The 22,585-nt window shown below is 35.5% G+C and overlaps 2 protein-coding genes across 2 annotated transcripts; both read right to left on the bottom strand.

The window, feature by feature from the left end:
• Positions 1–160: 160 nt before the first annotated feature.
• On the bottom strand, positions 161–7,857 carry LOC131932169 (uncharacterized). Its single transcript, XM_059289035.1, has 8 exons — positions 7,746–7,857; positions 6,409–6,619; positions 3,940–4,085; positions 2,781–2,919; positions 2,308–2,444; positions 1,615–1,759; positions 950–1,079; positions 161–417 (listed from the first exon to the last, which is right to left on the bottom strand). Exons 1-8 carry the CDS (start codon positions 7,765–7,767, stop codon positions 259–261), a joined length of 1,089 nt encoding a protein of 362 aa, XP_059145018.1. The 5' UTR covers positions 7,768–7,857; the 3' UTR covers positions 161–258.
• Positions 7,858–12,943: 5,086 nt separating this feature from the next.
• LOC131932166 (uncharacterized) lies at positions 12,944–18,363 on the bottom strand. The gene is made up of 5 exons (XM_059289033.1): positions 17,977–18,363; positions 15,260–15,325; positions 14,446–14,532; positions 13,931–14,065; positions 12,944–13,330 (listed from the first exon to the last, which is right to left on the bottom strand). The coding sequence occupies exons 1-5, from the start codon at positions 18,220–18,222 to the stop codon at positions 12,971–12,973; spliced, it is 894 nt and encodes a 297-aa protein (XP_059145016.1). The 5' UTR covers positions 18,223–18,363; the 3' UTR covers positions 12,944–12,970.
• Positions 18,364–22,585: the final 4,222 nt, after the last annotated feature.

Below are 22,585 nucleotides of genomic sequence, written 5' to 3' on the forward strand. Positions count from 1 at the left end.
TATATATATGTATATATATATATATATATATATATATATATATATATATATATATATATATATATATATATATATATATATATATATATATATAACGGTGATTATTCCAGTGCATTGGAAGAAACTCAAAAGTTAATATAAAAAAAAAATTGCCACCAATTTTTCTCAACAGAAAGTAACTGGTCTAGTTTCACATCACACAATATCTATTTATTTTTAAAGTAATCGGGGACATTTCTTGATTTTGTTTCTTATTTTTCAATACAAGTTCGTAAACTTGATGTTTGCAATCAAAACGAGGCTGAATAAAGCAGTCTGCCATGACATGCGCAGAAGATGTGCGCTGTTGTAGGGTTTCCTTTCGTCGTAGTAGAAGTTCATCTTGCTGCAGAGACTGCTGTAGAGGCTGGGAAAAGCCTGGAACAAAATAACACAAAAATATAAGGTTTAAAATTTAATAATTTTTTAAAGGGTTTTGATAATTAGAAGGGGTCGGCGTGGTTGAGTCGGTAAAGTTCATGGCTGATAAACCGAAAAGTCCCGAGGTTCGAACCTCCAAACAGATGAAGTTTGATAATTGGGGACTGCAACTCTTCTAAGAGAGACAACTCCAAAATCAAACAACTCCTGCCTTGTACTTTGTTCTTGGTTGGGCAAAGACTATGAAAACCTTAAACTCACCTGCATGCATTGTTTTACTCACCTGCATGCCCTAACTCACCTGCATACACTGTTTAACTCACCTGCATGCTCTAACTCACCTGCATGCAATAACTCACCTGCATGCACTAACTCACACTAACTCACCTGCATGCACTATTTAACTCGCCTGCATGCACTAACTCACCTGCATGCACTGTTTAACTCACCTGCATGCACTGTTTAACTCACCTGTATGCACTATTTAACTCACCTGCATGCACGAACTCACCTGCAAGCACTAACTCACCTGCATACACTGTTTAGGTATGAGCTCACACTCCAGTTCTGTCCTCATCCCCGTGACGACTCTGGCACAAGTCTGGTACTGGTGTCTGGCCCACGCGCCCATCTCACAGTCCACGTGCTCTAACCGGATGCTGGGGATGTGGGGGGGTGGAATGTGAACGTTAATCTGGTGATACACTTGGGTAATATGTAGGGCTATTCCCCGGGGGGTGGGGGTGTATGTTTCCTTTTACTCTTAGGTAACACGTATACCCGGGGTGGGGGCGTCTGCTTTTTTTTAACTCTCAGGTAACACGTATACTCGGGGGTGGGGAGTTTTTTGGGGCAGGGGTACGGTTCTAGTCCGAATCCGGGTTCCTCAGTAGATCGTCCCTGAGTCCACCCAGCTCTGATGGGTACCTAATTCACTTTAGCGAAAGTAAAGACGGCTGGGCATAGTGTTGACCACACTATCCCTTTTTATGCCGGGGTCATAGAAACACGTGAACTCTATTTCACTTGCCCGATGGACCGTCAGGTTCGAAAAGGGGACTTAACATTTACTTTGTATTTTTGACGTCCATACCTTGTTTGTTTCGATACCAACATTACTGAGGACTACAACTTATTTTGTTTCTATTTTGATAGTTTCTATTTTCCCTCCGTGGTTTAAAAACATGAACTTACTTGCAGAACTGAATGAGAGAGATCTGGTCTGCCGTGGGCTGAGGTGCCACCATCATCAGGGCCTGCATGTTGCTGTCCAGGGTCTGGAAGCACATTCGGACTTCCGGTATCGGGTTCCGGAAACAGTGGATACCGGAAAGATACACTAGAGAATATCATAAGCGTGTGGAGTGTGAGAAGTTATTAATGTAAAGACTGGCGAATGGTGTGAAAGGGAGACAAGCGCCACAGTTTAAAACATTCAGGGGCTTGAATTGAATTAATGAACGTTTCAATATGCATCTGTGGGATAGCTTGTTCGACTTTAAAACAAAAAAACTTTTTTCAGCTCGTTTTTTTCTGCGTAGGGTCGTCTAAAGTAATGTGGTATGAGCATGTACCCACCTTCCACATTTGGTTAACAGCAGATTTTCTTCCAGGAATCTCTTCGCCCCCCCCCCCCCCTCCTAAAAATATCAACTGCCCCTCCCCTCGAAGAAAAAAGTCTGAAAGAAACACTGTTTAAAAGTGACCATGGAAGTAGATAAAATCTACTTCATCTGACATTCTAGGTATCTAGCTTTTTATCTGCATGCTAAGTTGCTACCTTGACCTCCAACTCACAACTACCGTCACCAACTAGCCTTTTGAAAATGTGATCTGTAAGTTTTTTGTTATAATACCACACTTCCTTCAAGGATAAACATTTCCTACCTCCTTTGTTTCGACACAGGATGTCAGCGCCGAGTTCAAACGCCCCGAGTTCGATTCCCATCTCCGCCAGCACGCGAGAAGCGTCAGGACAAGCCAGCGCCTTCTGCCGGATGCACTGTGCCAGGGAGTCCCGGTTTCTGCGAGAGGAAGCGGAAATAGATAACACACTAGGCAAGCACATGTCGGCCAATATAGGGCAGGTAAGTAGGTCACCAACCATTTCTACGGCTCAATAAAACCTCCCTTAGCCATAGTACTGGTTGGTGACCTACTTACCAGCCCTATAACAGCCCTAGATATTTTTTTTCTATTTTTAATTTAATTAAGTCTATTTATTAATTTTTTTATTTATTTTAAGTTTATATTTACTTTTGTTTGTTGTGGGTTTTTTTCAAACACAAATAAGTCATAATGCAAAAAAAAATATTGCTTCAGAGATGGTAAAGAACATCCAAACTGGCTAAAGCACTCACAGACAGAACTGGTTAACCTGGTCGGCGTTCTCGCCTATGGCCGTGGTCCTGGCCAGTGCTAGATCAGACAGCTGACTCGGGCTGAGGTTGACGTAGTTGTAGCACTGACGTATGTCTTTCTCTAGCGTCGCCCGGCAGGCTGTAGGGGGTTAAAGCAGAGGGATATTTATTTGAACAAATTTGTGGACTGTAGGGGGTTAACGCATAGAGAGGCGTAAATAGATTGGCAGGCTGTAGGGGGTTAAAGCAGAGAGGTACTTAATTAAATAGATCGGCAGGCTGTAGGGGGTTAAAGCAGAGAAATACCTAATTAAATAGATCGGCAGGCTGTAGGGGGTTAAAGCAGAGAGGTACTTAATTAAATAGATCGGCAGGCTGTAGGGGGTTAAAGCAGAGAAATACCTAATTAAATAGATCGGCAGGCTGTAGGGGGTTAAAGCAGAGAAATACTTAATTAAATAGATCGGCAGGCTGTAGGGGGTTAAAGCAGCGAGGTACTTAATTAAATAGATCGGCAGGCTGTAGGGGGTTAAAGCAGCGATGTACTTAATTAAATAGATCGGCAGGCTGTAGGGGGTTAAAGCAGAGGGATTCTTAACTGAACAAATATGTGGGCTATAGGGGGTTAAAGCAGAGAGATACTTAACTGAACAAATATGTGGGCTATAGGGGGTTAAAGCATAGTTACTTAATTGAACATATTTGCAGACTGTATTGGGTTAAACAATACAAAAGATTGCCAGACTATAGAGGGTTAAATAATATTTACTTATTTAGAGAACATAGAGGCAAGCGTTAAAGGCTTACACAATAGAAGTGCATATTATTATTAACATTAAAGTTCTTGTGCAGAGCGTGTGTAGGTGTGGGGGCACATTCTTAAGGAATTTGTATTTAAAGAGATTCAGACTGTGAAGGAGGGATTAGTCACTTTATGTTATTGATGTTGTATATAATGCAGGCAAATGACTAACTAACAGGTAAATGACTAATCAATAGTTCAATGACTAACAAGTAAATGACTAAACAGGTAAATACTCATCAATATGTAAATGACTATTTACAAGTAAAAAAACTAATCTACAAGTAAATGACTAAACAGATAAATGACTAATCAACGAGTAAATGACTAAAGCCGAGGTAAAAAAAAAAGACTCACGGTAAGAACAGGAATCATAGAAGGCACCAAAGAGCGCCTGGCTCTGGGACAGGATGGTCTGTCTCTCGACCTGTGTGGCACACAGTGTGCTGTTGTACAGCCGCTGTGTGATGGCTTGACCACACACGTCCACCTGGGGTCGAACTCTGAAACAGTTTAAAATACACGTAATTACATGCGTACACCTGGGGTCGAACTCTGAAACAGTTTAAAATACACGTAATTACATGCGTACACCTGGGGTCGAACTCTGAAACAGGTTAAAATACAAGTAATTACATGCGTACACCTGGGGTCGAACTCTGAAACAGGTTAAAATACAAGTAATTACATGCGTACACCTGGGGTCGAACTCTGAAACAGGTTAAAATACAAGTAATTACATGCGTACACCTGGGGTCGAACTCTGAAACAGGTTAAAATACAAGTAATTACATGCGTACACCTGGGGTCGAACTCTGAAACAGGTTAAAATACAAGTAATTACATGCGTACACCTGGGGTCGAACTCTGAAACAGGTTAAAATACAAGTAATTACATGCGTACACCTGGGGTCGAACTCTGAAACAGGTTAAAATACAAGTAATTACATGCGTACACCTGGGGTCGAACTCTGAAACAGTTTAAAATACACGTAATTACATGCGTACACCTGGGGTCGAACTCTGAAACAGGTTAAAATACAAGTAATTACATGCGTACACCTGGGGTCGAACTCTGAAACAGGTTAAAATACACGTAATTACATGCGTACACCTGGGGTCGAACTCTGAAACAGTTTAAAATACACGTAATTACATGCGTACACCTGGGGTCGAACTCTGAAACAGTTTAAAATACACGTAATTACATGCGTACACCTGGGGTCGAACTCTGAAACAGTTTAAAATACAAGTAATTACATGCGTACACCTGGGGTCGAACTCTGAAACAGTTTAAAATACACGTAATTACATGCGTACACCTGGGGTCGAACTCTGAAACAGTTTAAAATACAAGTAATTACATGCGTACACCTGGGGTCGAACTCTGAAACAGTTTAAAATACACGTAATTACATGCGTACACCTGGGGTCGAACTCTGAAACAGGTTAAAATACACGTAATTACATGCGTACACCTGGGGTCGAACTCTGAAACAGGTTAAAATACAAGTAATTACATGCGTACACCTGGGGTCGAACTCTGAAACAGGTTAAAATACAAGTAATTACATGCGTACACCTGGGGTCGAACTCTGAAACAGTTTAAAATACACGTAATTACATGCGTACACCTGGGGTCGAACTCTGAAACAGTTTAAAATACAAGTAATTACATGCGTACACCTGGGGTCGAACTCTGAAACAGTTTAAAATACAAGTAATTACATGCGTACACCTGGGGTCGAACTCTGAAACACATGTCAACATGCACTTAATTACATGTGTACACCTGGGGTCGAACTCTGAAACACATGTCAACATGCACTTAATTACATGTGTACACCTGGGGTCGAACTCTGAAACACATGTCAACAAGCACTTAATTACATGCGTACACCCGGGGTCGAACTCTGAAACACATGTCAACATGCACTTGTGACACGCATACATACAAAGCACACCAAATCTATTATATATATATATATATATATATTTGAATTATGAACTATGGAACAATGCAGTGTATATACTAATATCGCACTAATCTCGGTGCATTCGTTAAACATGGGACTTACTTTCAAATAATGTGAAAAGAAGGTTCGTTCACAGTGTGCTTAAAGAGTAAAATATTACATTCCAACTTGGAATGCTCTAAAATAATATATTCCAAATATACATTAACAGTAAAAATATTGCATTCTTAACATGGCTCTTATAATAAAATAGTTCATTCTTAATGCTCTTTAAAACCGTAGAACATTACTTTACTAATTCGTTAGCTCTTACAGTAAAATATTACAATTCTAAATTTGTGTTCTTTTTAACAAGTATGACATTCCTACCTAGACGAATGTGCACTTAAAATAAAAGCATGACATTCCTACTTACATTAATGTTCCCTTACAATAAAACATGACATCCCAACTTACACCAGTGCTTTTATTACACAAGTATGACATTCCCATTCCGACAAATGTTCCCTTACAATAAAACATTACATTCCTACTTACGCCAATGCTTTTATTACATAAGTATGACATTCATGCTTACACCAATGCTCCCTTACAACAAAACTATGACATCCGTACTTATACCAATGTGCACACAATAAAACTATGACATTCCTACTTACACCAATGTACCCTTACAACAAAACTATGACATTCCTACTTACACCAACGTTCCCTTACAACAAAACTATGACATCCGTACTTACACCAGTGTTCATTAAAAATAAAAACATGACATCCCTACTTACACCAATGTTCCCTTACAACAAAACTATGACATCCCTTTCAATAAAACTATGACATCCCTACTTACACACACGCCCGAGCCTTGAATGTAGCCAGCCCCTCCACGGGGGCGTTACCCTCCGTGCCATTACTGGCCAGGTACCTGAGGTTGTTGATGTTCAGGCTGGAGTTCTGGGCACAGGCCGTCGCAGACCGGAGCCAGGTTTGCTGGCATTGGCTGCCAATCAGCTGACCACTGGTCAGTTGGACCAGCACCACGACCAAGGTCAAGGCCAGAACTAAAAATAAACATTTTAAAAAATTAATGAAAGCACTGCGTCATAATTGTATTTTCATTTTATTTTCAAGATAAGAGCAATTAAGTTTGTTTTCTTAGGCATTTAAGAATTTTTTAATGTGTATTGAATTTATTGGCGGCATGGTAGAGGGATAGATCTTACTAGCGCTAGTTTAAAAGCTTCGGGATTGAAACCCCAAACGCTAAGACCGATCAGTATCGACAACAGCTCTTACTAAAATCCATCCTTATGGTTGTCCGACCATAACCCCCTGGAGATAAACCCCTCCATATAAACCCCTTGGACATAAACCTCCCAACATAAACCCCCTTGGACATACCCCTGCCCCCCGAACAATAACCCCTGAACAAAAAAAACGTCCAATATGGGTGTTATCGTCCCAATATTTGTAAATTCATTATTGTGCCCGCCCTAATAAACTCTACTTCACAAGGGTCTTTCGGCTCAAAAGGATAAGCCTACTATACTTAAATGGATGTTTTGAGCCCTTGCCATATTCCCTATTTTTAAACTAGAAAAATATCAACGATTGTCTTGCAATCCATACAAATATCAGTGTTGATATTTTCTATCGAATAAATTATGGCGTGTAAACACAGTCATCCTAGCGATGTGTTGCGGATGATTTCTCTTCTTTCTCCTCTGAATTTATGTGTTCATTTTTACTAGTACATATTTCTAGAGAGCTGACAACTTTCGGATAATGTAGTCCGAACGTTTGATTCGAGTCAGCCCTCAAATAATTATTGAGGAAAGTATCAGCGGCATTACGTTGTAAAATGGGAGCGGAGTGGCCAAGTGGTAGAGTACACGACTGCTAACCCGAAAGTCTATAGACTCTTTAGTCCTCCTAGATGTGAATCTATTCTGGGTCGTTAGAACGTGAACATTTACTGTTTTGACCTCACAATCTATTTATTTTTACATCACATTTTCAATGATGTTATAAAATAACTAACACACTATCAAGACTTAATCATTACATCACTATTAAAGAAAATCTCCATTTACTAAAACAATACTTCTAAGTCTAAACCTAAATAGAATGGGGTAAATTCATAACAAAATAAAAACGGGAAAAATTTGACGAAACTGTTCTACTCACGTTTACATAGATGTTTGTCCATTTTTTGTACTATATCTGGCCTGCACTAGATTCCTTTTGGCAAAGATGGAGTCTGTATCAATTTATCTTTATATACTGGGTGTGAGAGGCGGTGGCTTCGTGGCTCATCTTGCGTCTTAATTAATTACTGTAAACACGCTTTTTTTATTTTTTGGTGTATCAGGATTGTGATTTAATGTTAATTAATTTCTATTGAATATAACATACATTTTTAAACTTAAAATTACTCACTATTATTTTCCTGTGTATCTTGAAAAGAATTTGAAAACAAATGTTGAGTTAATTCAACAGTCCTATTTAAAAATTTAAATTGGGGTTAAATATATTAAATGCGAGCCGATATTTTTTTTTTCAGTTTTACCGTAGTTCGATGAGTTACGTAGATGGTCCGCGCCGATAAAATGTGTGTGAGTGGGATTGACGTCTGCTTCACTGGGGGTCATCAATCGTCGGGGATTCTCGTTCATGTTCGCATTTTTGTGTGTGTCATTATACACATTCATACATACATACATACATGCATGAACACCTAACCACATACACACACATGCAAGCACATACACATGTACACAAATCTAGCCTAGGGTCTTGCCTTTGTGTCTGGCTCATGCATTGCATATTAGCTGTCACAGTTCGAGCATCCTCACTTTAGCAACATACCATCCCACACTTCAATCAACCCACTATACTCCTTCACTCCACCCCGCTACCAACATACCAACCACCCCTCACTCAACCCACTATACTCATTCACCCCCCCCCCCACTTACCAACTCCTTTACCCACCTACACCAACATACCAAACACCCCTCGATCAAACCACTACCCCATACTCCACCCTTCAATCTACCAACTTACCAGCCTACCCCTCCACCTCTCCACTACTCTACCAACATACTAGCTACCTCCCTTTCCCCTACCCAACATACCATTCCTCTACACCAGCCCTATTCAAATCCATATCCAACTTCCCCCCCCCCCCCACCCCACACACACATACACACATGCATTTTCTACCAGAAAATACGCTGCGTTCATAACAAATCGCTTCCAAAACAAATATTTCGACATCTTTTAACTAGTCAAACCCTCCAACTAAAATTAAACATAAAGGATATATATATATATATATATATATATATATATATATATATATATATATATATATATATATATATATATATATATATATATATATATATATATATATATATATATATATATATATATATATATATATATAATTAATTTTAAATTTGACCCCAACAGTAACCTTTGACCTCAAATGAAGCCTCATATTATTTCCTGACCATAAACATTAATCTTTAATCTAAAACTAACTCTAACTAAGATACATGATCCCTACTGTCAAAAAAAAATCATCAACAAAACTAAATTAATGATAAAATTAACGTCACGTGATACACCTATCGATACGATAGATGGGGCTATCACGTGATCGATACCCCTGTCAGCAGATCTGGCTGTTGACGAACTGGCCAAGATGACGTCATCAATCACACGTCGTGTACCAGACGGTTCGACCACACAACCATTTCAGTGAAGTGATTTTTTTTTTCATTAAACGTTATAGACTTCAACACATTTTTAAACACCTTCCCAAACTTTAATGGTATGATAGGTATTGCTTAGTCAAACTGTCCAAAAAATGTAGTGGTGTGATCGGTATTGCTTAGTTAAAATGTACGTATATAAACCTTCCTAAAATTGTCGGTAGCGTGATACATATTGATTAGTTTGATGCTGATAGGTGATGTTATTTACACTTTGAACTGTTAGAAACACTTGGATTTTACGGGTGAAAAATCTGTTGGGAAGAAAATCTTAAATCTTAAACTTTCCGTTTTGAAGTTTTGTAACTATCTTTGAAGGAATAAATTAAAATTTTCAAAGCTAGAATCTTTGAAGCTAATATCTTTGAATAAATTGAACTTTTGAGGCTAGCATTTTTAAGGGAGTAATCTAGAACTTTTCAAGCTTGGATCTTTGAAGGAATGTGTATAATTTTTTTAAGCTAGGATATTTGAAGGAATATATTAAAATCTTTAAAGCTATAATCTTTTAAGGATTAAATTAGAATCTTTAAAAGTGAGATCTCAGAAGAAATAAATGTATAACAGAATGTTAGGCTCTTTGGAGAAATATATTCGTGTTTTTTGCTGATACAAAAGAGGCACACTGAAAAAAAACTAAGATCTTTGAAGGAAAAATCTAGGTTCTTTGAAACATAAAATTTGGCAATGTAAAGAACAAATTAGACTCCCGTCACAACGTACAATAAAGATTGAATTTGAAAAAAAGTTTGAAAGTATCAAATCAAAACATCATTTTCATTTTCAGCACTTCTATCAGAACAATGATTGTAAAACTTGCGAATGTTTGTAATTAAAGTGTACGACAATGTGGGTACTGTCAGAACTATACCAGAAAACTAAAGACTCGTTTGAACAAAACATTACTTTACAATATATGTAAACGAAGTTTTTAGCATTTTTTTTTAAAATAAAAAGCTGTTTTTTTATAAAAATGTAGTATTTAATGGAGATTATTTTGCGATACGTTAGCAGAATAAATTTAATTTTCTTTTTTATCTATCAACCTACAATAAACCAAGTGCATTTCAAAATGAAACTAATTTAAACCACTGGTTTATGATTTAGGCCACTTTAATAGTTCGACCCTAATCCCCTGCTAAACCCCTCCCCCCTCCCTGAGCCTAAAAAATCCCTTATCACTGAATACATTAACATTAATCTTGTTGACCCCCCCCCCCCTCCCCCATCACCCAATTTATGATGGATCACCTTACGCCTGACAGGGGCACGTCAGTACGCAGTTACCTGCTTGTCGCGCTTGAAAGGGGAGGCAATGGTCACGGATTCAATTCAATTTTTCAAATCAGTTGTTAAATCATGGATTAACTCCCCTTGTAGTGAAGCTGAGTGGACTATAAATAACGTACCAGCAACGCTTGTTTCAGATCATTTTTGGCAAGAAATTAAACTTGCAACTGGTTACTTTATCTATAAGCTAATTATTACAAAATTTTAGGAACTTAAGTCACTTTTAACTCGCTTTATAAAAATGTATCTTAAACATTCAGTATTCAAACAAGAGATAAAATGTTTTTAAAAACATATAACAAAAATCATCAGTTGATTATAAATGTATTTTTATTAAATTAACAATTCATAATTTACAAACATCACTTTTTATTCACAACAAATGTACCGAAAGCATAAAATCTAATTTTTAAAGTTAATAAATATAACACAGCATGTTTGCTAAGACGAGTTGGTTTTGTTTTATTGTCTGGACGGATGTTATTTAGCATTGTCAAAAAATACATTTCAGTCATTATTATATAATATATGTAACTGTATCACCAATAATTGATACTCTCTAATAATCAAACAAAAATCTTTTTTCAAGTCATTATTACATTTCTGAGAGTAAGGGAGATAACTCGAACATCAATGATTGTATGTCTGGTGTGGATTTTATTCGGTTATTGTTCTTGTTATAAAACTAATCGCAGAAGGCTACCATCTCACCTTGTTTTAAAATTACTTTCCTTAAGGTAGACAGAGTTTCTTCCAGCCCCCCCCCCCCCCCCCCGAAAAAAGTCTACCGCCCCCCCCCCCCCGGAAAATTTCAAGTGCCCCCCACCCCCCGTAGAAAAAAGTCTGGAAGAAACACTGAAGGTAGAGTACCCATCTAAGATAAGTAGACTCAGCTAAGTCATACGGACTTAAGCCTGTGAGTCGAACTCGAGTCTTTAGGGGCAGCATTTGTGAGTTCTACCGTCCGACTTCTCACTCCCGTAGCTCTTCTCATAATACATAATTTTAAAATGTACATAACTCACAGGCGGCAGGGCATATTGCTGACCACACCATCCCTTCATATTCCGAGGTCACAGAAACAGGTGAACTCTACTTCACTTGCCCCATAGGCCGTCATGTTCGTGAAGGGAACTTTAACTCACTGGCAGGAGGAGGCAGAAAGGATGGGAAGGAAATGGGATCCACTGAAATAAGTGGCAGGAGACCGTGGAATGTATTGACAGAGCGCTATGTTAAGGACGGAACGAAAAGGATAAAATGATGTTGGCTGTGATAAACTTAAAGGTAAAACATCAAACATGTTTCCCCAACTTGGCTCTATTTCAGTCTATCACATCGTGGGGTTAGATTATAATAAAACCAGAACAGTTCTGAAATCCTATCATGGTTTACTTAGGCATCAGCATTAGATTGTTGAACTATGTTACACAGTGATTATTTTTTAAATCTTACAAACGATGATCCCTAAATTGAATATTTTTAACAACAATTATTTTCAGTAACAAGAAATAACTTCCGACCTCAACATATATATATATATATATATATATATATATATATATATATATATATATATATATATATATATATATATATATATATATATATATATATATATATATATATATATATATATATATATAATTAATTTATAATTTTATCACCATTAAACATACTCTGCTTTTTATTGTTCTGGTCTAGTTATTAGTTTATAACTAGTAGCTTCATGTTTCTGTTCACTTTTCTCTTTTCTTGTTTTATCTCAGACAAACTACAGTGCTGGACTAGAAAACTTTCACGAGTTTTCTGTTTCAGTTCCAGAATCGCAGAGGTTTATATTTGTTTTGAATGGGTTGAAATATTGGTCATGATGTTTTAGTGGGAAATATTTCCTAGTATATGACAAACTGTCACTTAATTCTCATAACCACAAATGGCAAATAGCCATTTATGAAAATAGCCACATATTATGAATACCCACATAAGACAATTACCAACATTATTATATTTCCAGTACATTTGTCCAGAAATGGGTTTTTAAATAGTTGAATTTTTTTTTTTAAATTCGATTGTAAATTGTTAGTAACAATATATATTTTCTTGGTAGGCATTTTAGTATCCATTGGCTTATTTTGAATGAAATATCCTCATTTAAGATTGACTTTTCTTCTTCTTCGTTTTCAGTTTGTCTTCGAAGTTGATGCTTGTCTTCAACATTATTTTAGCATGAGTTTGGAAATGTCTTTTTTTTTCTTGATTCCTGGTAATTTTTTCATTTGTCTGTAGGTGGCTGTATTTTTTATACCATCGTCAACACACAAATATATTTCATAGTTTTTACCAGTGGGGAAACGCCCATTTCTTTTGCTTGGGATACCGTGAATCGTCTCCGAACGAATCGTAAATCGGCACATCCACTTCCGCCCGTACGCTTCGATTTGATTGGACGGTTTGAACTATGAATGGAGATGTCCTTGGCTTCGCGGATATCTTCTTAATCTCCTCTTCCGTCTTCATCGTGTTGTTGTTGTTGATGTTGGTGTTGTTGTTGATGATGTTGCCTTCGATTTTCCTGATGGCGTACCTGTCCCCGTGGTCGTCAGGAGCGGTCAAGGCCAGCTGTTTCTTCTGCTGGTCAATGGGCTCCACCACAAACTTGCCGTCCTTTAAACATCGTGGATTCACTAGGACGTGGACCTAAAGAAAGAACAAAAAAATTGTTTAAGCATGCAAGTATTTGTGAAGATCTATCAAAATAAATCGCATTAGTATTATCTGATAAGAGAGTGTAGGCTTCCTGAACTATACTTAAAAAAACAGATACATACACATACACACAAATATATATATATATATATATATATATATATATATATATATATATATATATATATATATATATATATATATATATATATATATATATATATATGCATGTATACATATATGTCTATATATACATACATATATATATATATATATATATATATATATATATATATATATATATATATATATGCATGTATACATATATGTCTATATATACATACATACATATATATATATATATATATATATATATATATATATATATATATATATATATATATATATATATATATATATATGTATATATATATATATATATATATATATATATATATATATATATATATATATATATGTCAGTATATTACACTATTACGAGTTACGCTATTAGGTAAAGCTAGCAATGTATACTGAGATCGTTGTAGTGAGTCTGACAAGCTACCTGATGAAGCAACAATTTATGCTAACCTGAGTTGCGTTGAGAGGTGAGCAACAGCACGTGACTGAGGCACTAGCCGTGCACATGATGATCTCCAGAACCCCGAGGAAACAGATGAACAGAGTCACTAGCCATTGGAGGCGACAGCTGTCTATAGAGTGGCGCTACAAGACAGTATTATGTATATGTATTTATGTGTGTGTATATATATATATATATATATATATATATATATATATATATATATATATATATATATATATATATATATACAAATATATATACATACATACATATATAGACGCATATATATATATACATGTGTATTATATATACAAATATAAATATGTATATACATATATACATATATATATATATATATATATATATATATATATATATATATATATATATATATATATATATATATATATATATATATATATATATATATATATATATATGGTAAATTTGATAATTCGAAAGGTACACCCAATACGACAAACATTAGATAAAAAAGATATTTAAAATACATAAAACTAACCGTATATGAAATGTATCCATTGATAAACATACAAACGGGACCGAATACAGCACTGCACAAGATATTGATTACCAGGAAAGCTATTTTCTGTACATATTGGAAACAGTTCACCGTTAGAAAATGTCTACATTGTGTATATGATAATACTATTACTAAATCATATGCATGAGTAAGTTAAGTTTTAACCTTCCATAGCGGAAGTTAAATTCTTTATAATAAATGGATGGTGGTAGTAGCATAAATATAAAAGTAAATTTTACTTTCTAATAGTATATTATTATAGTATTATTTAAAACGAATAAAGATTTATTTGTAAATATTTTAAATGCTTTTAGCATTAACTTTTATTATCTTTTCCTTTCCGTGAAAAAAAGGAAGATGACAACTGTAATTTAGTTAATGTTTTAATAACCTGTAGTGTGGACTCGTGCACAGGTTCCGAACTCAAGACTTTCTGCTTATAAGTCGTGAGCTCTATCATTCGACCACGCCGGTCCTTTTTTTTAAAAGTAAAGTTACCTTTTTAAACCTTGCGGTCTATAGGGCCAGTGAAGTAGAGTTCACTTATTTCTGTGACCTAGGCATATGAAGAGATGGTGTGGTCAGCACTATGCCCAGCCGCCTTTACTTTCCCTAACAGGAGTTAGGTACCCATCAGAGTTGGGTGGACTCAGGGACGGTCTACTGACTTGAACCCGGATTCGAACTCGAGACATACGGGTTACCGTTAAACCACTCCGTCCCCTGTCCCTTATGTACCAGTGTGTTTATCTTTACATGAAGTAACGAGACAAGCTGGCCATAGCGTACTCACCAACAGTTGTAACGAGTGAGCCCTCTGTCTTGTTATGCACGTGCCTAAGGCTCCCGCTATCGCAAACTGAAAGTAAAGAGAAGTTGAGTACTTACGGATGTTTTATCTGTTTTACATATTTTATACTCTATATCAAAGAGTAAAGAATCGTTCGTATTTTTATATTTTAATACCCTCAAACCAAACAGCCAAGTTAAGCTTGTAAAACATCATTGAGTCGACTCGGCCCTAATCTGTACCTTACTTAAATCATGGATTTATCATTTACTGATAGACTTAAAAAACATAGACATAAAAAGACTATTGGATCATTACACCTTCAAAATCAAAAGTTTATGAACAGCGCAACTATTTATTGTTTTACCGAAGTGATTTGCAGCAAAGGAAACAAAACAAACACATTTTATGTATTAGTCTCCACCCCAGTCATCTGTGTTATTTTTTTCTAATTTGTTTATTCAATTAGTCGGCGTGGTCGATCCCGCAAGGCTCATTGTTGCTAAACCGAAAAGTCCCGAGTTCGAACCCCAGAGATGAGTATAGCAACACATCAAGGAGATAAAGTTCCTAAAAGTCCAACTTCTGCTGCTTTATAGTTTGTTCTAGGTTGGACAAAGGCAAATCCACAAAGAAAAACAGTCTGAAATGGGAGACAACTGGCCATTTGGTGTATAACATGTTGACACGCAATAGTTAATGTTGGAGGATCGTCCATCCAACAATACAATTAAGAGCGAAGAAGGAATTGTATTTAAGTTCGTTTCTTTTTTTTCTGCTTTGCATTTTCTGTTAGTCTGGTCCATGAAGGTGTACTTTTCCAAAATGTGTATGAGTCAAATTATTTCCCAGCAGTGCCCTATTAATAAAGGCTCTAACAGTATCAATCATGAACCAAAACAACTAAGGTCATGCATGATGGGGGACGGAGTGGTCTAGCGGTAGAGAGCTGGACTTCTAACCCGTAAGTCTCGAGTACGAATCCGGGTTCAAGTCAGTAGACCATCCCTGAGTCCACCCAACTTTGATGGGTACCTAACTCACGTTAGGGAAAGTGAGGCGGCTGGGCATAGTGCTGACCACACTATCTCTTTTTATGCCCTATAGACCGTCAGGTTTGAAAAGGGAACTTTACTAATGCATGATGTGCCACTGCCTACAAGTTTGTTAATCTAGTGATAACGCTGGTAACGATATATCTACCCCAAAGCTTAACCTTAAAGCCAAAGCAACATTAGCAATAACCCTATAAACTAAGGGGTTTTCCCATTGGTGACATTAAAAACAAATGAAACTTTAATCAGCCCCTCGCGTGACCACAAGTAGTTTAGGTCTTTGAAAACATATTGAAGCTAATCTATATGAAAAGTTTTAGACTTGACAAACAGATAAAAACCAATTTTAATAGTATAAAAAAAAGAATTTGAACAGCGTTGACTTACTTATATCTACACTAGTTACCCATATCCTCAAATCTAAATAACACCAAAAACCTTGTTTGGGTCCTTGTGGCACCACAGAGCCGTGTGTCTAGGGCTAATAGTCGCATGACGGCGCCCACCCCTCCCCATGCCTGACCACAACCGGATGCCTCCATCTAGGTGGCTCACCTTGGTCACGAACACAAGGCCGTTGAAGTCCATCTAGGAACACTTAAACCTTGGCCGGTGACCTTTACTGGAAGGTCATACGCCCAGTGATGCCGTGTTAGTATTAGTTGTTTGATTTTGGAGTTGTCTATTCTAGATGGGTTGCTGTCCCCAGCTATCGAGCTCATCTGATCGGGTATTCGAACTCGGGACTTTTCAGCTACCCTTATCCACAGCACTTAGCTAAACATTTAAAATAACCTAGTTCTCTTCAGTCTTAGGGGATGAGTTTAAGTATTAGATTGACTTTAACTTACAATCGTGGACCAATTCACTAAAAAAACAAAATAAACGATGCACGCTTCAATAGCTCTGATTAGCCGTATCCACAGCACTTAGCTTAACATTTTAAAAAAAACTAATTATCTTCAGTCATAGGGGATAAGTTTCAGTATCAGTTCCACTTTAATTTACAATCGAGGACCAATTCACCAAAAAATAAATTATGCCCACTTCAATAGTCCTGATTAGCCATATCCACAGCACGTAGCTAAACATTTAAAATAACCTAATTCTCTTCAGTCATAGGGGATAAGTTTCAGTATCAGTTCCACTTTAATTTACAATCGAGGACCAATTCACCAAAAAATAAATTATGCCCACTTCAATAGTCCTGATTAGCCATATCCACAGCACGTAGCTAAACATTTAAAATAACCTAATTCTCTTCAGTCATAGGGGATAAGTTTCAGTATCAGTTCCACTTTAATTTACAATCGAGGACCAATTCACCAAAAAATAAATTATGCCCACTTCAATAGTCCTGATTAGCCATATCCACAGCACGTAGCTAAACATTTAAAATAACCTAATTCTCTTCAATCATAGGGCATGTGTTTAAGTATTAGATCACTTTAACTTAAAATCGAGGACCAATTCATACAAAAAATAATGCACACTTCAGTTGCTCTGACTTAGCCATAACCACAGCATTGCGCTAAATATGTAACATAACCGTAACGCTTAATTAATTATTAATTAGTATTACTGGCTGTGTGAATGCATGAGGCCCTCATTGACCTACTGACCACAACCAATCAACTCACAACAAACTCAACAGCACCGACTCACCCAAATCCCACACCACAGTGGTGACGACACGAGCGTCAGCGACACGACGGCTTCGTACTTCGAACCGTAGCTCGTGACGTCACTGTCGTATGACGTCATGGTCAGGATGATATCCGCCATCCCCAGGGCGAAGACGATGATCCCCGTGTTAATCTGCAGGGCGCCCATGATCCGCATCCCTCCATAAGGGAACGAGTCGGGTCGATTCGTCGTTATCCTCTGAAGTTCCAGAAACGAGCTTGACATTTTGGTTTCGAGGCTATATTTGTTAGTTTTCGTGGATGTTAGTTATTTTGTTGCTTTTTTTATAATCTCTCCAACTAGAAGTTACACAAAGATATTTGTTAGTTGTCGTGTAGGTTAGTTTCTTTTATTGCGTATTTTATAATCTCTCCAACAAGAAGTTACACAAAGATATTTTTTTTTCCTTTTTTTTTTGTTAGTGTCTTGTATGTTTTATTCTATTTGTTGCTTTTTTTTATAATCTCTCCAACAAGAAGTTACACAAAGATAATTTTATTTTATTTATCCTTTTTTTTTTAAATTTAGTATATCAAAGCCTTGAGTTTAATTGTAATATTGTTTTTTTAACACATGGGCTTATTCTAATTATTAAAAATGTCTTTATTTAAATTCATGTATTATTAATCCACAAGAACTCACAAAATAAAAAATTTTCGAAGATCCAACGGGCATAGAACAAATCACTTTTTTTTCTAAAAAGCTAGAATATTAACTAGCTAATGTTTCAAATGAGTAGAAAGGTAACTCCAACTTAAAGTCTGTCAGAGCTAAAGAACAATGTCACGATTTTTCTTGATGTCTAGACTCTCCAGGGACAAGTGTCGCCCTGACGCTAAAAGCCAGGGGGCGGAACTTCTGCTTGCCACAAAGGGCGGGATTATCTCCCCTCATAAGACATGTCCGAATATGCTGTATTTAGAAATTGCGAACATTAAAAAATGACTTGAATTTATTTATTTATCGAATTTTTTATTCGTAACGTTCTCTGTTATATCTGTAAAAAGAAAAAAAAAGGAAATAAAAATGTACACAATTTTTAAGTAAAATAAAATTCAAGGTTTTAACTACATTTTAAGAAATAAACATCACATAGCGATTTAATTCATTCCTTGCCAAATAAAAACATTAAAATAATTTTTAAAATTAAACTTTTTTTCTACTTTATGTTTATATACCAAAGGTTAAATAATTTAAGGTATAATATTTATATATAATGATGGATCAGAAAGATTGTGTTTTAACGCACAGAAAGTTTGTTTTCTTAATTAATAATTCACCGCTTAATTAGCCTTGCATTGATAACGTAGGTAAAAAAAATATTCATGTAACAATTTTCAGACAATTAAAAACTTTAAATTATACTCAACTCAATCTCAACAAAGGGATCCAATGATTTTTTTTTTTAAAACATGGCACTTTGAAATTATTCACACAAACTTAGAAATATGGAAATCAAACAAACTAAACAAAGTATCACCTTCCCATTTCGACGGACCGTACACAGTTTAGTAAGTGGACTGAGTAAAAAAAAAAACCGTCATATAAAATAAATAATAAAGTTCCCTTTCAAACCTTGACGGTCTATGGGACCAGTGAAGTAGTGTTCACCTATGCCCATTAATGTTCTACTGTCGTCTCTAGGCCACACGTCCCCCATATAATAAGGTCACCATTTGATGCAAGCTCTACTTGTTATCAAAGCAAATCCAAAATACTAGCACAATTATTAGCATCCTTGTACTGCGTAAAATATAGTTTTAATTTCAAATTCTTCTATTTATTATCTGAATTTTAGTTGTTGTTCTTTTTTTTTTTAAAGTTTTATTAGTATTATTTTTGCTTGTTTACAAGCTGGATTGTACATTCAATTGTTTACATTTTAGGAACGTCATGTATGTCCTACAACTTAACAGTACATCTGCCTATTAGCTTAAAAAAAGTTTTCTAAAAATGTTTCAAGTAGACAAAGGAGGCGTGAAAAATAGTTGTAATTTCGAATTCTTCTTCTTTCAAGATTGGATTGTGATGGTTACTAATTCCAGTAATTTCTTCATTCTGTAAATTCAAGAGGGACAACTTAAGGAATTGTACTAAAAAGTCTTTTAAAATACAAAATAATTCAATTTTAATTACACAGTAATGAAAATCATATGCTTTAGTTATATAAAAAAGTGAATAAATAGGTTTAAACGATTTTCTGTTATTTCTTTATAATTTATGAGTTTTCATATAATTGATTTTAATCTAATCTTAATAGAAAACTACTAGCTTTATTAAATATACATTTAGTAAAGATGTGAGATTGATCATTCGGAAAATACTCAGGAAAAGATGGTCATTTGAACGATGTTATTCTATAGTCTCATTTTAATCAACATAACATTCGGGTTGCTTAATATTTGTGTAATTTTAATTTTCTGTGATCTCAAATTTATCTCAGCTCTACTTAAAAACCCAAACCCCCCTCAGCCCACCACGCCGATGGGGAAAAAATCCCTTGAATCATCATTCAATTACACATTTGCATTTTCAGGTATTTAAAAATAAAATTGTAATTAGACGTTTTGTATTAGATCTATGTAGGTCTATAACTAAATTATCTTAAATGAATGAAAATAGGCTACGAGTAAGAAACAGTAAATCCGTATCAGTCCTCGCAAGCTGATTGTAACACTAAAGCGAACATGCAAGGCAAACGGACGCTGTAAATCACATGTCTGAGACGAAAAAGAAATGACTCGTACAATCACAATGACCTTAAATTGACCTATGGCGACAGCAACGTGTTTAGCATCCCCTATTTTAGTCTAGTTCGTATGCTATTTTACTTTCTCCATTGAATTACTATTTATACAATTTATGTTCGTGTCTTTGAAACTGTATAAAACTACAAAATAAATTATTATTACTATTTTAAATGTTTGAAATGTATTTTTTTTAAAGCTGCTGGAAGACTGCTATAAATATAGATGTTTGAAAATGAAGCTTATTCGATTTGATGAGTCTCATTGTACTCAAAATATCATTGCCATTTCCCCATACTCTTCCTAACTCTCCACAGGACATTAAATCACAATTTGATTAATTTTTTAAAAAATTTCAGCTTCTAAAAATCTGAAATAAAACGTTTTGAATTATGAATAAATATACCATTTTCAATGGGGATATAAAAAAATAGTCATTAGCAGAAAGAAAAAAAAGATTTTGCAAATACATATTTTTTTACTAAAGTTTTACATAGAGAAGAGAAACAATTTGTAACAATTTACATCAATACATCAACACGGAATAAATAGTGAAGGCATCACTATATAATAGTGTCGACACAAACGCCAACTTGTGAATAATTTATTTAGTCTAACCCTATATACATACGTTGGTTGTTTTTTTTCCAGAATTTGACAGTTACGTTTTTTCTTTAAAAGATTCCAAGTTTGATTTGATACACATGTTTGCCTTTAAATTGTGTAGCAAATGATTTAAAATCTGATTAAAACAGCTTAAATATAAACACTAGTTTCTTTATTCTTGTAAGGATGTTGAACACAAAATATTTTTTTACCAGAACGGTTTAACCTTTAAAAATTATACTCTGAACAAGTATTGTAAAAAGAAGTGTCCGATTTTTTTTTTTTTAAATCAAGATTTTTGTCTTCTTAACTCAATAGAAAGCGACATTTTTTTTTTCATCAAAGTTCGATATTTTTTAAAAAACAAAAATGTTTTCCTTTGTAACTCGATAGAAAGCTCGATTTTCTTTATATGTATCAAGAATTTTTTCATTTTAAATTCGAAGGAAATTTCGGTTTATTTTTTTTTTATTTAAATAATTATTTTCCCTTCAAAATAGAAAGTTCGAGAACGTCTGTTTTGTCGCAAAACAAAAGAAACTCAACTCTCAGATTAGAAAATTTTAAAATAATAATTTTACCCTATTTTATTATTCACATCCCTGTTTTCTTGGAAATTAACTTTCTATTGATGACTTTATTTCCTGCAGATGGCCCCCGTCTCTTCTCGCCCAAAATGAATGAAATCGTCAACCAATTGATAAGACCAGTCTTATGAAACAAACTGCACGTTCGCTACAGGAAATAGCAAATACTAGTCAACTCTCCCGGCGTTGATTTATCTTCTACGGGGAGGTAACTAGCCAACTTCCACACCTAGGGCGTGTGAGGTGTGGGCCCAGTTCGTACCCTGGTCGTTTTATTTTTTTTATGCATGAGTTATGTAAAAACAGGAGGGGCGAATCCTTTTAGAATCGGGTTTCAAAACATAAACAAGGTTTATCTGACTGAACTAACTGCCTCTGTAGTTTACTGCATGAGTGTGTATGTGTTGATCTAGTCACGTTTTTCTAAGGCATGTAACTATAAGCACGCGTGTTTATTTTTAGTTTTAGATTTATGATGGTTGAATCATGTATTGAAACATGCTGGTATATTTTAAAACATCCTTGTACGGTAAATTTCCACTACCATAATACGCAGATAAATTAAATCAATTCATAACAAACAGCAAAGGTAACTCACCAACTTAGGTAACCCTCCTCTACAATGTAAGTAACAAATCACCTCCCTTG

This window comes from Physella acuta, unplaced genomic scaffold (assembly GCF_028476545.2).
Source record: "Physella acuta isolate Inbredline_101_S28 unplaced genomic scaffold, ASM2847654v3 ptg002101l, whole genome shotgun sequence".
In the NCBI taxonomy this organism is placed as follows: Eukaryota; Metazoa; Mollusca; class Gastropoda; family Physidae; genus Physella; species Physella acuta.

Excerpts from the sequence above, each read along its gene's own strand:
- LOC131932169 (XM_059289035.1), bottom strand. The coding sequence starts at position 7,767 with ATGGACAAACATCTATGTAAAC. Across the intron at positions 6,620-7,745 it reads GGACAAACATCTATGTAAAC|TTCTGGCCTTGACCTTGGTC; the intron begins GTGAGTAGAACA and ends GTTTATTTTTAG. Across the intron at positions 1,760-2,307 it reads CCTGTGTCGAAACAAAGGAG|TGTATCTTTCCGGTATCCAC; the intron begins GTAGGAAATGTT and ends GATATTCTCTAG.
- LOC131932166 (XM_059289033.1), bottom strand. The coding sequence starts at position 18,222 with ATGTCAAGCTCGTTTCTGGAACTTCAGAGGATAACGACGAATCGACCC. Across the intron at positions 15,326-17,976 it reads CACTGTGGTGTGGGATTTGG|TTTGCGATAGCGGGAGCCTT; the intron begins GTGAGTCGGTGC and ends CTTTACTTTCAG. Across the intron at positions 14,533-15,259 it reads CTCACTCGTTACAACTGTTG|AAAATAGCTTTCCTGGTAAT; the intron begins GTGAGTACGCTA and ends CAATATGTACAG.